Raw genomic sequence first — 17,486 nt, 5'->3', positions numbered from 1 at the left:
CTGATTACGGTAGTCATTTTGTCACCCTCATCATGGCAAAGACACGGAGAAATGCATATGATGCAGCTTTCAAGTTGAAGGCGATTGATCTGGCTGTTGGAAAAGGAAATAGAGCTGCTGCACGGGAGCTTGGTCTTAATGAGTCGATGATAAGACGTTGGAAACAGCAGCGTGAGGAATTGACTCAGTGCAAAAAGACAACTAAAGCTTACTGCTAATTTAAAATGTTTTGTTACAAGCCGTGTTTTGTTAAAGCCTATTTATTTTTGTTACAAGCTGTGTTTCGTTAAAGCCTATTTATTTTTGTTACAAGCCGTGTTTCGTTAAAGCCTGTGTAAAGTTCATTTGATTTCAATGTACCGGTAGGCACCTGCAGCTTATAGACATGTGCGGCTTATTTATGTTAAAAAAAAAAAAAAAAATGTTTAATTCAGTGGGTGCGGCTTATACTGAGGTGCGCTTAATAGTCCGGAAATTACAGTATTTATTTCCCTAAGGCCCCACCCGGACTTTCAGCAGATTAGAAAACTTTGTTATTATGTTTTGACAGCATCATTAAATTGCTCCTCTATACTCACTCAATGATATGTTTCCCTGCAGGAAATCTTGCCTTGCGTGGAAAAGCTACACAGTCAGACCTCATCGAGAACCCATGGCACGGTTACAGTCATGCCTCCAATGCCATTGATGGGAACCGCGATTCACATTTTCATCATGGGTCCTGCACTGCCACTGATGAATCCACTAGCCCCTGGTGGAGAGTGGACCTGCTTGATACCTACATAGTCACCTCCATCACCGTCACCAACAGAGGGGATGCTGTTCCTGAGAGGCTTAACGGGGCTGAGATACGAATAGGAAATTCTTTAGTGGACAATGGCATTCATAACCCTCTGTGAGTCAAGATACTGTGGTTTTTGAAATTGTATTTACAATGTGTTGCTACTGTTTATGTCCATGAAGAACTCAATTAGAGTGACCAGAATATAAATAGTGGACATACTGTACATAAAAACCCATGCAGGCAGGACAGATAAAATCAAGCAATGCTGGTGAAAAGATTCAACTCCACTTACAGGTTACCACCAGAACACAGGCACAGTTGTAGATATCAGCATATCAACTCCTGTGCCATGTTTATTTAGTTTAAATAAAGTTATATAGTTCGTGAGGCACTATTTTACAGTAATGAGATCAGTAAAACCCATTTCTCTCTCCAGGGCTAAAACAATTTCCTCCGTTCCAGTCGGCAGTCCTCTCACCCTGGCCTTTGACCCAGGCTTCAAAGGGCGTTATGTGACTGTGGTTCTACCAGGCCAGAAAAGACTTCTGACACTCTGTGAAGTGGAGGTTTATGGCTACCTTGCCCCAACCGGTCAGAACTTATATATATATATATATATATATATATATATATATATATATATATATATATATATATATATATATATATATATATATATACACATATATATATATATTATGAACAGTATTATAAGTACAACTTTTGTTATATTCTCTGTAATGGTACTCTAAACATTATTAACTCTGAAAGTAACCTCTATGATTACAGTGCATGAATATGCTTACACAAGTTCCAACAATTGATTGATAAGATGATAGTTATTGTGCATTATGCTCTATTTTGTCCAGGAGATAATGTGGCTCTATATGGAAAGGCCACCCAGTCGTCTTTGTATCAGTTTGGCATTCCAAGCAATGCTATTGATGGGAATCGCAACGCTATTTGGATAGGAGGGTCCTGCACCCACACTCTAGAGGACATCAACGCCTGGTGGAGGGTGGACCTTCTGAAGACCTACAAAGTGTTCTCCATCATCATCACCAACACAGTCGACAGTGTTCCTAGCAGACTCAATGGAGCTGAGATTCGCATTGGAAACTCCCTGAAAAACAACGGCATCGACAATCCTAGGTGAATTACTGTAGGAGAGTTGAGGTCCATTTAACTTTAAGTTTTAAAGATTAAAGTGAAAAGTTTGGACACACCTACTCATTCCAGGGTTTTTCTTTATTTTTACTATTATGTACATTGTAGAATACTAGTGAAGACATCAAAACCCTGAAATAACACATGTAGTAATGTAGAATAACACATGTAGAATCATGTAGTAACCAAAAAAAGTGTTAAACAAATCAAAATATATTTTATATTTGAGATTCTTCAAAATAGCCACCCTTTGCCTTGATGACAGCTTTGCACACGCTTGGCATTCTCTCAACCAGCTTCACCTGGAATGCTTTTCCAACAGTCTTGAAGGAGTTCCCACATATGATGAGCACTTGTTGGCTGCTTTTCCGTTACTCTGCAGTCCAACTCATCCCAAACCATCTCAGTTGGGTTGAGGTCGGGTGATTGTGGGGGCCAGGTCATCTGATGCAGCACTCCATCCCTCTCATTCTTGGTCAAATAGCACCTACACAGCCTTGCAGTTGTCCTGTTGAAAAACAAATGGTAGTCCCACTAAGTGCAAACCAGATGGGATGGAGTATCGCAGCAGAATGCTGTGGTAGCCATGCTGGTTAAATGTGCCTTGAATTCTAAATAAATCACTGACAGTGTCACCAGCAAAGCACCCCCACACCATCTTCACGGTGGGAACCACATGCAGAGATTGTCTGTTCACCTACTCTGTATCTCACAAAGACACGGCAGTTGGAACCAAAAATCTCAAATTTGGACACATCAGACCAAAGGACAGATTTCCACTGGTCTAATGTCCATTGCTCGTGCAAGTCTCTTCTTCTTATTGGTGTCCTTCAGTAGTGGTTTCTTTGCAGCAATTCAACCATGAAGACCTGATTCACGCAGTCTCCTCTGAACAGCTGATGTTGAGATGTGTCTTTTACTTGAACTCTGTGAAGCATTTATTTGGGCTGCAATTTCTGAGGCCGGTAACTCTAATGAACTTATCCTCTGCAGCAGAGGTGACTCTGAGTCTTCCTTTTCTCTGCCGGTCCTCATGAGAGCCAGTTTCATCATAGCGCTTTATGGTTTTTGCGACTGCCCTTGAGGAAACTTTCAAAGTTCTTGAAATTTTCCGCATTGACATACCTTCATGTCTTAAAGATGATGATGGACTGTCGTTTCTCTTTGCTTATTTGAGCTGTTCTTGGCATAATATGGACTTGGACTTTTACCAAATAGGGCTATCTTCTGTATACCACCCCTACCTTGTCACAATACAACTGATTGACTCAAACACATTAAGAAGGAAAGAAATTCCACAAATTAACAAGGCACACCTGTTAATTGAAATGCATTCCAGGTGACTACCTCATGAAGCTGGTTGAGAGAATGTCAAGAGTGTGCAAAGCTGTCATCAAGGCAAAGGGTGGCTATTTTGAAGAATCTCAAATATAAAATATATTTTGATTTGTTTAAAACTGTTTTTGTTACTACATGATTCCATATGTGTTATTTCATAGTTTTGATGTCTTCACTATTAATTTACAATGTAGGAAATAGTAAAAGTAAAGAAAAACCCTAGAATGAGTAGGTCTTCTAAAACTTTTGACCGGTAGTGTATATAAACTAAGCAAAAAAAGAAACGTCCTCTCACTGTCAACTGAGTTAATTTTCAGCAAACTTAACATGTGTAAATATTTGTATGAACATAACAAGATTCAACAACTGAGACATTAACTGAAGAAGTTCCACAGACATGTGACTAACAGAAATGGAATAATGTGTCCCTGAACAAAGGAGGGGGGGGGGGGGGTCAAAATCAAAAGTAACAGTCAGTATCTGGTGTGGCAACCAGCTGCATTAAGTACTGCAGTGCATCTCCTCATGGACTGCACCAGATTTGCCAGTTCTTGCTGTGAGATGTTACCCCACTCTTCCACCAAAGCATCTGCAAGTTCCCTGACATTTCTGGGGGGAATGGCCCCAGCCCTCACCCTCCGATCCAACAGGTCCCAGACGTGCTCAATGGGAATGAGATCCGGGCTCTTTGCTGGCCATGGCAGAACACTGACATTCCTGTCTGCAAGGAAATCACACACAGAACGAGCAGTTTGACTGGTGGCATTGTCATGCTGGAGGGTCATGTCAGGATGAGCCTGTAGGAAGGGGACCACATGAGGGAGGAGGATGTCTTCTCTGTAACGCACAGCGTTGAGATTGCCTGCAATGACAACAAGCTCAGTCCGATGATGCTGTGACACACCGCCCCAGACCATGACGGACCCTCCACCTCCAAATCGATCCCGCTCCAGAGTACAGGCCTCGGTGTAATGCTCATTCATTCAACGATAAACGTGAATCTGACCATCACCGCTGGCGAGACAAATCCGCGACTTGTCAGAGCACTTTTTGCCTGTCCTGTCTGGTCCAGCGACGGTGGGTTTGTGCCCAAAGGCGACGTTGTTGCCGGTGATGTCTGGTGAGGACCTGCCTTACAACAGGCCTACAAGCCCTCAGTCCAGCCTCTCTCAGCCTTTTGTGGACAGTCTGAGCACTGATGGAGGGATTGTGCGTTCCTGGTGTAACTCAGGCAGTTGTTGTTGCCATCCTGTACCTGTCCCGCAGGTGTGATGTTCGGATGTACCGATCCTGTGCAGGTGTTGTTACACGTGTTCTGCCACAGCAAGGACGATCAGCTGTCCGTCCTGTCTCCCTGTAGCGCTGTCTTAGGCATCTCACAGTACGGACAGTGCAATTTATTGCCCTGGCCACACCTGCAGTCCTCATGCCTCCTTGCAGCATGCCTAAGGCATGTTTACGCAGATGAGCAGGGACCCTGGGCATCTTTCTTTTGGTGTTTTTCAGAGTCAGTAGAAAGGCCTCTTTAGTGTCCAAAGTTTTCATAACTGTGACCTTAATTGCCTAAAATCTGTAAGCTGTTAGTGTCTTAACGACCGTTCCACAGGTGCATGTTCATTAATTGTTTATGGTTCATTTAACAAGCATGCGAAACAGTGTTTAAACGCTTTACAATGAAGATCTGTGAAGTGATTTTGATTTTTACGAAGTGTCTTTGAAAGACAGGTTCCTGTAAAAGGGACGTTTCTTTTTTTGCCGAGTTATATATTTTTATATATATATATTTTTATGTACATACATGTACATATATGTACATACACACACACACACACACACACACACACACACACACACACACACACACACACACACACACACACACACACACACACACACACACACACACACACACACACACAGTGCCAAAGGTTTTTATATTATTGATCGATTGACTATGACTTTTCAAATCCCCCTGTAGTGCAATCTGCAGAGTTAGCTCCAGGTAAATGTAGCAATTCTTCAGCCATTTCTAGACCTGCAACCAAAAAAAAGCTACATATGGAAAGAACGAAAACAAAATATATTTTTGAATTTTTTATTTCACCTTTATTTAACCAGGTAGGCCAGTTGAGAACAAGTTCTCATTTTCAGTTGCGACCTGGCCAAGATAAAGCAAAGCAGTGCGACAAAAACAACACAGAGTTACACAAACAAACGTACAGTCAATAACACAATAGAAAAATCTATGTACAGTGTGTGCAAAAGTAGAAGAGTGGGGAGGTAAGGCAATAAATAGGCCATAGAGGCGAAATAATTACAATTTAGCATTAACACTGGAGTGATAGATGTGCAGATGATGATGTGCAAGTAGAGATACTGGGATGCAAAAAAGCAAGAGGATGAATAACAATATGGGGATGAGGTAGTTGGGTGTGCTATTTACAGATTGACTGTGTACAGGTACATTGATTGGTAAGCTGCTCTGACAGCTGATGCTTAAAGTTAGAGAGGGAGATATAAGACTCCAGCTTCAGTGATTTTTGCAATTCGTTCCAGTCATTGGCAGCAGAGAACGGGAAGGAAAGGCGGCCAAAGGAAGTGTTGGATTTTGGGGATGACTAGTGAAATATACCTGCTGGAGCGCGTGCTACGGGTGGGTGTTGCTATGGTGACCAGTGAGCTGAGATAAGGCGGGGCTTTACCTAGCAAAGACTTATAGATGACCTGGAGCCAGTGGGTGTGGCGATGAATATGTAGTGAGGGCCAGCCAACGAGAGCATACAGGTCGCAGTGGTGGGTAGTATATGGGGCTTTGGTGACAAAACGGATGGCACTGTGATAGACTACATCCAGTGTGCTGAGTAGAGTGTTGGGGGCTATTTTGTAAATTACATCACCGAAGTCAAGGATCGGTAGGATAGTCAGTTTTATGAGGGTATGTTTGGCAGCGTGAGTGAAGGAGGCTTTGTTGCGAAATAGAAAGCCAATTCTAGATTTACATTTTGGATTGGAGATGCTTAATGTGAGTCTGGAAGGAGAGTTTACAGTCTAGCCAGACACCTAGGTATTTGTAGTTGTCAACATATTCTAAGTCAGAACCGTCCAGAGTAGTGATGCTAGTCGGGTGGGCGGGTGCGGGCAGGAATCGGTTGAAGAGCATGCATTTAGTTTTACTAGCACTTAAAAGCAGTTGGAGGCCACGGAAGGAGTGTTGTATGGCATTGAAGCTTGTTTGGAGGTTTGTTAATAAGGCTAGGCGTCCCGCTAGCGGGACACATGTCGACAACATCCGGTGAAATTGGAGGGCGAGCAATTCAAATAAATAATCATAGTATTAACCTCTCTAGGGCAGGCGGGACGAATTCGTCCCACCTACGTAACAGCCAGTTGAATCCTGTGGCGAGATTTTCAAAACCTTTGAAATGCTATTACTTCAATTTCTCAAACATATGACTATTTTACAGCTATTTAAAGACAAGACTCTCGTTAATCTAACCACACTGTCCGATTTCAAAAAGGCTTTACAACGAAAGCAAAACATTAGATTATGTCAGCAGAGTACCAAGCCAGAAATAATCAGACACCCATTTTTCAAGCTAGCATATAATGTCACAAAAACCCAGAAGACAGCTAAATGCAGCACTAACCTTTGATGATCTTCATCAGATGACAACCCTAGGACATTATGTTATACAATACATGCATGTTTTGTTCAATCAAGTTCATATTTATATCAAAAACCAGCTTTTTACATTAGCATGTGACGTTCAGAACTAGCAAACTTCCGGCGAATTCACTAACAATTTACTAAATTACTCACGATAAACGTTCACAAAAAGCATAACAATTATTTTAAGAATTATAGATACAGAACTCCTCTATGCACTCGATATGTCCGATTTTAAAATAGCTTTTTGGTGAAAGCACATTTTGCAATATTCTAAGTACATAGCCCAGCCATCACGGGCTAGCTATTTAGACACCCGGGCAAGTTTAGCACTCACCAATATCAGATTTACTATTACAAAAGTTTGATTACCTTTTGTTGTCTTCGTCAGAATGCACTCCCGGGACTGCTACTTCAATAACAAATGTTGGTTTGGTCCAAAATAATCCATCGTTATATCCGAATAGCGGCGTTCTGTTCATGTGTTCCAGAAACTATCCGAAATGGTAAATCAGGGTCGTGCGCATGGCGCAATTCGTGACAAAAAAAATCTAAATATTCCATTATGTCAACCGCTGTTTAAAATCCATTTTTATGCCATTTTTTCGTAAAAAAGCGATAATATTCCGACCAGGAATGTCCATTTAGCTAAACAGAGGAAAGAAAACAAAGCTTTCGGTCGACGCGGGCACGAGCCTGAGTCTCACAGTACTGTAACCAGCCACTACCCAAACGCGCTACTTTGTTTCAGCCAGAGCCTGCAAAGCCACGATTCAGCATTTTGCCGCCTTCTGAGAGCCTATGGCAGCCGTGGGAAGTGTCACGGTACAGCTAAGATCCTCACTCTTCAATAAACAGAGACAAGAAGAACGACACCTTGTCAGACAGGCCACTTCCTGCATGAAATCTTCTCAGATTTTTGCCTGCCATATGAGTTCTGTTATACTCACAGACACCATTCAAACAGTTTTAGAAACTTTAGGGTGTTTTCTATCCAAAGCCAATAATTATATGCATATTCTAGTTACTGGGCAGGAGTAGTAACCAGATTAAATCGGGTACGTTTTTTATCCAGCCGTGTCAATACTGCCCCCTAGCCCTAACAGGTTAAACATTTGTGAACATACAAGTATCTTATATCAGTTAAAAGATTACATTCTTGTTAATCTAACTGCATTGTCTGATTTACAATAGGCTTTACAGCGAAAGCATACCATGCGATTGTTTGAGGACGGTGCCCCACATCAACATACAGAATTATTCAACCAACACAGGTTTCATAAAATCACAAATAGCGATTAAATAATCACTTACTTTTTGAAAATATTCCTCTTTTTGCAATCAAAAGGGTCCCAGCTACAACATGAATGGTTGTTTTGTTAAATAAAATCCTTCTTTAAATCCCAAAAAGTCTGTTTAGTTGGCGCCATCGATTTCAGTAATCCACTCGTTCAACATGCTGACAAAGGAATCCAAAAAGCTACCGCTAAACTTCGTTCAAACAAGTCAAACTACGTTTCTATTTAATCCTCAGGTACCCTAAAATGTAAATAAACTATAATATTTCATACAGAAAGAAGTATGTTCAATAGAAAGTAAAATTAGCAAGTGCGTGTCCTCTTCGTTGCACGCCCACAGACTGATTTCCAACTGTGACTCCTGGTGCCAAAACTTCAAATTCTTCCTTGTTTTGGAAGAAACAAGCCTGAAACCTTGAACAAAGACTGTTGACATCTAGTGAAAGCCATAGGAATTGCAGTCTGGGAGCTGGAATTGCATAGGACCCATAGCTTTCCATTATAAGAGCCTGGGATCTAAAAAAAAATGGAATTCCGGTTGGTTTTTCTTTAGATGTTCTCCTTCCATATCAATTGTGTTATAGTCTCATACATTATTTTAACATTTCTACAAACTTCAAAGTGTTTTCTATCCAATGCTACCATTTATATGCATATCCTGGCTTCTGGGCCTGAGTAACAGGCAGTTTACTTTGGGCACGTCAGTCAAGCGGAAATTCTGAAAAAAGGACCATAGCCCTAACAAGTTTTAACACAGTTTCCAAAGAAGGGCCAGATGTATACAGACTGATGTCGTCTGCGTAGATGTGGATCAGAGAATCACCAGCAGCAAGAGCGACATCATTGATATATACAGAGAAAAGAGTCAGCCCGACAATTGAACCCTGTGGCACCCCTTTAGGGGTCATTTGTCATTTGAGAAGCCAAGGCTATTGAGTCTGCCGATAAGAATGCAGTGATTGACAGAGTCGAAAGCCTTGGCCAGGTCAATGAATACGGCTGCACAGTACTGTCTTTTATCGATGGCGGTTATGATATCGTTTAGGACCTTGAGTGTGGCTGAGGTGCACCCGTGACCAACGCGGAAACCAGATTGCATAGTGGAGAAGGTACAGTGGGATTCAAAATGGTCGGTGATCTGTTTGTTAACTTGGCTTTCAAAGATTTTAGAAAGGCAGGGCAGGATGGATGTAGGTCTATAACAGTTTGGGTCTAGAGTGTCTCCCCCTTTGATTAGGGGGATGACTGCGGCAACTTTCCAATCTTTGGGGATTTCAGACGATACGAAAGAGATTGAACAGGCTAGTAATAGGGGTTGGAACAATTTCAGATGATAATTTTACAAAGAAGAGGGTACAGATTGTCTAGCCCAGCTGATTTGTGGGGATCCAGATTTTGCAGCTCTTTCAGAACATCAGCTGAATGGATTTGGGTGAAGGAGAAGCAGGGGGGCTTGGGGATGTTGCTGCAGGTGGTGCTGAGCTGTTGGCCGGGGTAGGGCAAGCCAGGTGGAAAGCATGGCCAGCCGTAGAAAAATGCTTATTGAAATGATCGATTATCGTAGATTTATCGGTGGTGAAAGTGTTTCCAAGCCTCAGTGCAGTGCAGGTAGCTGGGAGGAGGTGCTCTTATTCTCCATGGACTTTACATTGTCCCAAAACTCTAACAATTCTTTCTCTTCGCAGCAAAATATGCAGAGCTGGTATGGTTGTGTCGTGTCTTTGGCATTATTAAACTGAAGACTGTTATTTTATCAAATAAATTCTCTGTTATTATGTGATTAAACTAATCATGTAAATGTAATTAAATAGGAAGTCGGGGCACCAAGGAAAATCTTCAGATTACAAAGTTATACTTTTCCTTATATAACTCTTCAGATATTTTCATTTACCTCACGTTAGTCTCATTCCAAATGTCGTAAATTGTTGGTTATCTGCACAAACCCAGCCTTTACTATGAATCTTCCATACATCAATTGTCTTAATCATTTATTTACTAACTAACTAAATAATCACAGAAATGCATAAGCAAACAGCAGTTATAGTTACAAGGAAATAATAGGGGATGTCCCCTAGTGGGCTAAGCTGATATGACAGCTTGGTGGACAAAGGGTAATAGAGGTGTGGACTGAGAAGGGCGCCAAAACAAAAAGGCTGTCACTACACAGTTGATAGTTATATTAATTGAAATTCTAACCCTTTGCACATGAACGCTCACTCATTCGGGAATAATTGCAATCAATATATATATTTACACTCAGTGTGTCGTCGTGATCTCTGTTGGAATCGTCCGTCTTTCTGTTGGAAAGTTCATCCGCACGTCTCTCTCTCTGCTTCCCTGAAGTCTTTCGTGGTTAGAATGGATACTTCAGAGTACCATTCAGAAATGTTCTTATAGAATAGTTGTTTCGGCGGTTGTCGGTCTTCGCATGTCAGGTTGACATAATTTCTAGCTGCAGACTAGTAATTAGTATCGAAGAGTTGCTCTTATTCTGTCGGGATCTCAGAGTTTAACCATTTCCACCGGTGTAGCCAATGCTCCACGTGATATGGTTAGGAATTCAACAACCATTACACCCTTAGCTTATACTGAGGTTTTTGTGGTCTCTACTCAACCTTCAGCTGACCGAGGTTTTATTTGTAACAGTAGAAAAGGGCTGTCCCATGAGCCAGATCATGTCTGTGCTCGTGGGGGCGGGCCAATGACTTAGTTAAACTTTAAAGGGAATACAATTCTCTCACAATAATGATTCAACATCACCTTACATTATTTCACAAATAGTTTCATTTTTACTCATTCATTTTATACAATAATTAGAGGCAAACATAATAACGGAGGCACCTGTATAAACAGAGTTATGTTAATGTGGCTGTATTGTCTTTCATGAGGTCACAAACATGAAACAAAACGGACTAGGTCGTAGCTGGCTTCTCCACTGACCGTTTACACATTCTTCAAAACATGGTTATTGTTCAGTTCTCAAGTTCTGTGAAGTAGAAGAAGTTCCTTTGTTCTCTCTGTCTCTTTCTGCATGGCCAGGAGGAGAGCGTCTCCTCCAGGAATTTACGACCTGAGATAACAGAACCTGGGTGTAGGAGAGGAGAGAGGGGGAAGGCACTCGCTATACCCAAAGAGGGCCATGTCATGACAGTTGTATTCCCCATATACTGTATATAACATTCTATTGGTTGCAATATCTTGTATAAAAATGTAAATAGAAAAATGTTATGTTTTGAATCTGGCGTCATATACGTTTTAAAGATTAGTTGAAGCAATGAAGCATGGAAAACCAACCTAGCCTATCAGCAGGCAAGATGGAGCTATAACCATATAAATAAATATAGTGCCTTCGGAAAGTATTCAGACACCATGACTTTTTCCACATTTTGTTACGTTACAGCCTTATTCTAAAATGGATTAAATAAAAAACATCCTCAGCAATCTACACACAATACCCCATGATGACAAATCAAAAACTGTTTTTTAGAAATGTTTGCTAATTTAATAAAAATAAAACAGGGACACCTTATTCACATAAGTATTCAATCCCTTTGTTATGAAACTCGAAATTGAGCTCAGGTGCATCCTGTTTCCAATTATCATCCTTGGGATGTTGTACAACTTTATTGGAGTCCACCTGTGGTAAATTTAATTTATTGGACATAATTTGGAAAGGCACACACCTGTCTATATAAGGTTCCACAGTTGACAGTGCATGTCAGAGAAAAAAACCAAGCCATGAGTTCGAAAGTGTTGTCTGTTGAACTCCGAGACAGGATTGTGTCGAGGCACAGATCTGGGGAAGGGTACCAAAAATGGTCTCCATCATTCTTAAATGGAAGAAGTTTGGAACCACCAAGACTCTTCCTAGAGCTGGCCATCTGGCCAAACCCGGCAATCAGGGGAGAAGGGCCTTGGTCAGGGAGGAACCTGATGGTCACTCTAACAGAGCTCTGAGTTCCTCTGTGGAGATGGGAGAACCTTCCAGAAGGACAACTATCTCTACAGCACTCCACCAATCATTTATGGTAGAGTGGCCAGACAGAAGCCACTCCTCAGTAAAAGGAACAAGACAGCCCACTTGGAGCTTGCCAAAAGGCAACTAAAGACTCTCAGATCATGGGAAACAAGACTCTCTGGTCTCTCTTTGGCCTGAATGTCAAGCATCACTTCTGGAGGAAACCTGGCACCATCTCTAAAGTGAAGCATGCTGGTTGCAGCAACCGTGCTGTGGGGATGTTTTTCAGCGGCAGGAACTGGAAGAGTAGTCAGGATCGAGGTAAAGATGAACGGAGCCAAGTACAGAGATCCTTGATGAAAACCTGCTCCAGAGCGCTCAGGACCTCAAACTGGGGTGAAGGTTTGCCTTCCAACAGGACAACGACCCTAAACACACAACCAAGACAACGCAGGAGTGCCTTCGGGACAAGTCTTTGAATGTCCTTGTGTGGCCCAGCCAGAGCCCGGACTTGAAGCCGATCGAACATATCTGGAGAGACCTGAAAATAGCTGTGCAGCAACGCTCCTCATCCAACCTGATTGAGAGGATCTGCAGAGAAACTCACCAAATACAGGTGTGCCAAGCTTGTAGTGTCATACCCAAGAAGATTCAAGGCTGCAATCGTTGCCAAAGGTGCTTCAACAAAGTAAAGGGCTGAAATACTTATGTAAATGTGATATTTCAGTTAATTTTTTATATATTTGCTAACATTTCTAAAATCCTGTTTTTGCTTTGTCATTATGAGGTATTGAGTGTGTAGATTGATGAGGAAAAAAACTATTGAATACATTTTAAAATAAGGCTGTAACCTACCAAAATGTGGAAAAAGTCAAGGGGTCTGAATAATTTCCGAAGGCACTATATCCTTTAATGGTTATGTTAAAGGGGCAATCCGTGATTGGTACATCAATTTTTATACTTTTAAATGAACGATTCATACCCAAATCAATGCTGATTTTTTAAAAGTATATAACTTATAAATACCTCACACTTAGTTCAACTGTCATACCCCATAAGAACCCAGATTTTAACAAACACTTTATAGCCTCAAAATATTAAAACTATCATTTTTATATTATGGATGGTCAGTCCTTGCATCCACAGCTCTGAATATGTATTTGAAAGAGGTTACATTAATCTAGCCTCATCCCTCAGTTTTCTCCAAAACATTGGTGGGGTGTCCGGCAGATGGGCACTTTCTTATTTTTATTTAACCTTTATTTAACTACTTTAAGTACCCTGAGATAGGGGCTTAATATCCATTTGGAATTGAGCAGAAGTTGCTATCAGTAGTTGCTATAGTAGTTTGTTTCTGTTTTTTCCTGCAGGTGTGCTGTGATCTCCTCTATCCCAGCTGGCACTTCTAGCACCTTCCAGTGTCCGGGCATGGAGGGTCGATATGTCATCGTGGTCATTCCAGGGAGGAAGGAGTATCTGACCTTGTGTGAGGTGGAGGTGTACGGGTCACCCCTGGATGGGACTGGGCCTACATGTAACTAAATCAGGCCTACATGTAACTAATTCTTAACAGCACCCTGCAATGTTTGAGGAATGTATTGTCATACAAAAAACAATTCATATTTTTTTGTATACTTCCAGTATGTCAATTATCAAAAATGTGTATTTACTTTCAGTATACAAAAACAAATTTGGTCCACTATTCTGGAAGTTCATCTTGCACACTGTTTTTGGAAGTTTGGGTATAAATTGGCCAACATTTCTTTCTAACACTTAAAAAACAATATTCATACATTTTATGTAGCCTAATTATTGGTTAGATGGTTCTCAATCATACTTAGAAATACATATAATGCTGTAACACTATTGCTATTATGCTAAAATGAATTAAAGGTGAAATCTTGGATCTGGAATGTTTCCATTATGTATTTGGTTGTTTGTGTTTGTAGTCTGTAAATAGGTCAATTTTGGCCTTTGTACAATAATCCACTCTTTGCCACATGCTGTTCCCTCTAAAGTTGTAACCCTATCTTCTACTCTAAATTATTAAATTGTGGTCGGAAGTACTGCAGATTACTTTATTGCTTGCAGATTTATTGCTTGCTGGCCTCGTATCATAAGACATGGTGAACAAAGTTTGAAGCACCATAAACATAAGCAAATATTTACCAACTGCATTTATATACGGCTGAATGCTACTCAGATGACCAGACGAGGACCAGACCAAATCAAGCATACATCAACATATGTTTAAACCTCACTGGACGTTAGGTAAGAGAATCCACCAGTAGTCCATTGAATGCCTTTAACCTTACACAAGGGAGAAACAAACGTACAGTCAATAACACAATAGAAAAATCTGTATACAGTGTGTGCAAATGAAGTAAGGAGGTAAGGCAATAAATAGGCCATAGTGGCAAAGTAATTACAATTTAGCAATTAACCTTGGAGTGATAGATGTGCAGATGAAGATGTGGAAGTAGAAATACTGGTGTGCAAAAGAGCAGAAAAACAAAAACAAATATGGGGATGAGGTAGGTAGTTGGTTGGATGGGCTATTTATAGATCGGTAAGCTGCTCTGACAGCTGATGCTTAAAGTTAGTGAGGGAGATACATTATAAGTCTCCAACTTCAGTGATTTTTGCAATTTTTTTGTGTGTGCGTGCATGTGTGCAAGTACAAAAAACATGTTGACTCACCCTACTTGTAGAGAAACACCAATGACATCCTCCTCTCTTTCATGTTGCCGAAACACTCTATGACTCTGTCATACAGTACACGGTTTAGTTTTATGTTGTCGTAGGCTATCTGGCTGAAATGCTTGCTCCCTAGTCTAGCTTATTTTCATGGGCAATGATGCGCCAGGCCAGCTAGTTAATATTAGCGTACTACAGCTAGCTACATATTGGACTTCCATCCTCTCAGGCCAGGAGCGCAATGTATGCATTTATTGTTGGATCAGAATCACCGTTATAATCATTGGCCAATACAGAGAATTAAGTAAAACCAGTCCAAATCCCTATCTCCATCCATTGTTAATTTATGAAAGGGACAATTTTAACTAGCTAGCCAGACACCGGAGGACAACGACACAACGAGATGCCACAATTCAAGTTTTTTATGTAAATGACATTCTACTTTTGATGTGATAGAAGTGAAGCCAAATCCAAACTAGCTTCCATTGACACTTTTTTTTGATGTGCCAGGACCATTCACAGTTTAGCTCAACACTGATTGGCTATTTTTTTTTTTTATTATTTGTATCAAGGGAGGCCAAATGCTCACTGGATTCCCTTGCATTCAATGCTATGGGCGGCAACAACGTCATACTCTTTTTGACCGGACAGCATCAGATAGATGGGCTACACATACATTACAGAGACAGAGGGGCGCTGTTTCACTCGCTCGGATGCTTTCTCCTGTGAGATACATACAGCCTCTTGTTAATTGAAGGAAAATGACACAGAGAGACGAAAGGTATATTATTAGTATTTTCTTTTCTTTTTCTTGGTCAATTTTTAGGGGCTTCCCTTGGCATCCATGAGTACGCACCACTGCCTGGGTTTCATGACCATGTCAGTAGCTATGACAATTCATAAATGATGAGACAGGAGCAAGAATCAGTTCAACCAGTTCAACCAATGTGCACATCTCATACACAACAATAACATTGATGCTCTGTGCATACAACTACAGTAAGTAGGAGGCACAAATGGTACAACCTTAATAGATAACACTATGTCTTTTTAATTCAATCTTAGTCCTGTATTGACGCTTTGCCTGTTTGATGGTTCGTCGGAGGGCATAGCGAGATTTCTTATAAGCTTCCAGGTTAGAGTCCCGCTCCTTGAACGCGACAGCTCTACCCTTTAGCTCAGTGAGAATGTTGCCTGTAATCCATGGTTTCTGGTTGGGGTATGTATTTACAGTCACTGTGGGGACGATGTCCTCGGTGCACTTATTGATAAAGCCAGTGACTGATGTGGTGCACTCCTCAATGCCATCGGAAGAATCCCGGAACATATTCCAATCTGTGCTAGCAAAACGGTCCTGTAGTTTAGCGTCTGCTTCATCAACCACTTTTTTATAGACTGAGTCACTGGTGCTTCCTGCTTTCATTTTGGCTTATAAGCAGGAATCAGGAGGATAGAATTATGGTCAGATTTGCCAAATGGAGGGCGAGGGAGAGCTTTGTACGCATCTCTGTGTGTGGAGTAAAGGTGGTCTAGAATTATTTTCTCTCTGGTTGCACATTTAACATGCTGATAGAAATTTGGTAAATATGATTTAAGTTTCCCTGCTTTAAAGTCACCGGCCAATAGGAATGCCGCCTCTGGATGAGCGTTTTCCTGTTTGCTTATGGTGGAATACAGCTCATTGAGTGTGGTTTTAGTGCCAACCTCGCTCTGTGGTGGTATGTAGACAGCTATGAAAAATACAGATGAAAACTCTCTAGGGAGATAGTGTGGTCTACAGCTTATCATGAGATAATTCTACCTCAGGCGAGCAAAACTGAGACTTCCTTAGATATCGTGCACAAGCTGTTGTTTACATACAGTAAATGCTTAGGCCCCCTTCCCGTGTCTTACCAGGCTGCTGTTCTGTCTTGCCGATAGAGTGTATAACCCGCCAGCTGTATGTTCTTCATATCGACGTTCAGCCACGACTCGGTGAAGCATAAGATATTACAGTTTGTCCCGTTGGTAGGATATACATGCTTTCAGTTCGTCCCATTTATTTTCCAGCGATTGAATGTTAGCAAGCAGAACGGCAGGCAAGGGCAGATTAGCCACTCTTCCCTGATCCTCGCAAGGCACACTGATCTTTTGCCTCGAAATCTTAGTTTCCTTTTCCAGAATCACGGGGATCGGGGCCTGGTCGGGTGTCTGCAGTATATCCCTCGCATCCGACTCATCTATTTTGAGGTGAGTAATCCCAGTTCTGATGTCCAGAAGATCTTTTCGGTCATAAGAGACGGTAGCAGCAACATTATGTACAAAACAAACGAAAAACAAACGAAATAGCATGATTGGTTGAGAGCCGATAAGACGGCAGCCCTACCCTCCGGCACTATCATTATTCCGGAGCTCTATGGAGAATTCCTTCGACCTCAAGGCTTGATTTTTGCTCTGACATGCACTGTCAACTGTGGGACCTTATATAGACAGGTGTGTGCATTTCCAAATCTAGTCCAATCAATTGAATTTAACAACAGGTAGACTCCAAAGTTGTAGAAACATCTCAAGGATGATCAATGGAAACAGGATGCACTT

At 41.3% G+C, this 17,486-nt stretch overlaps 1 protein-coding gene across 2 annotated transcripts in view; it reads left to right on the top strand.

Moving 5' to 3' along the window:
• Positions 1–14,125, top strand: part of LOC106581124 (fucolectin-6) — a 78,161-nt gene extending 64,036 nt beyond the window's left edge. For both annotated transcript variants that reach the window (XM_082962242.1, XM_014162933.3), the window contains 4 exons: positions 601–895; positions 1,221–1,375; positions 1,654–1,936; positions 13,583–14,125. In XM_082962242.1, coding sequence (XP_082818368.1) covers positions 601–895; positions 1,221–1,375; positions 1,654–1,936; positions 13,583–13,754 — 905 coding nt within the window. In that variant the 3' untranslated portion in view covers positions 13,755–14,125. The remainder of the gene's footprint in view (positions 1–600; positions 896–1,220; positions 1,376–1,653; positions 1,937–13,582) is intronic.
• The last annotated feature ends 3,361 nt before the right edge of the window (positions 14,126–17,486 follow it).

Source organism: Salmo salar, chromosome 02 (genome assembly GCF_965601325.2).
Source record: "Salmo salar chromosome 02, fSalSal1, whole genome shotgun sequence".
Lineage (NCBI taxonomy): Eukaryota > Metazoa > Chordata > Actinopteri > Salmoniformes > Salmonidae > Salmo > Salmo salar.
Note: the sequence above shows the minus strand (reverse complement) of the source record. Positions and strands in the feature narration are given on the sequence as shown.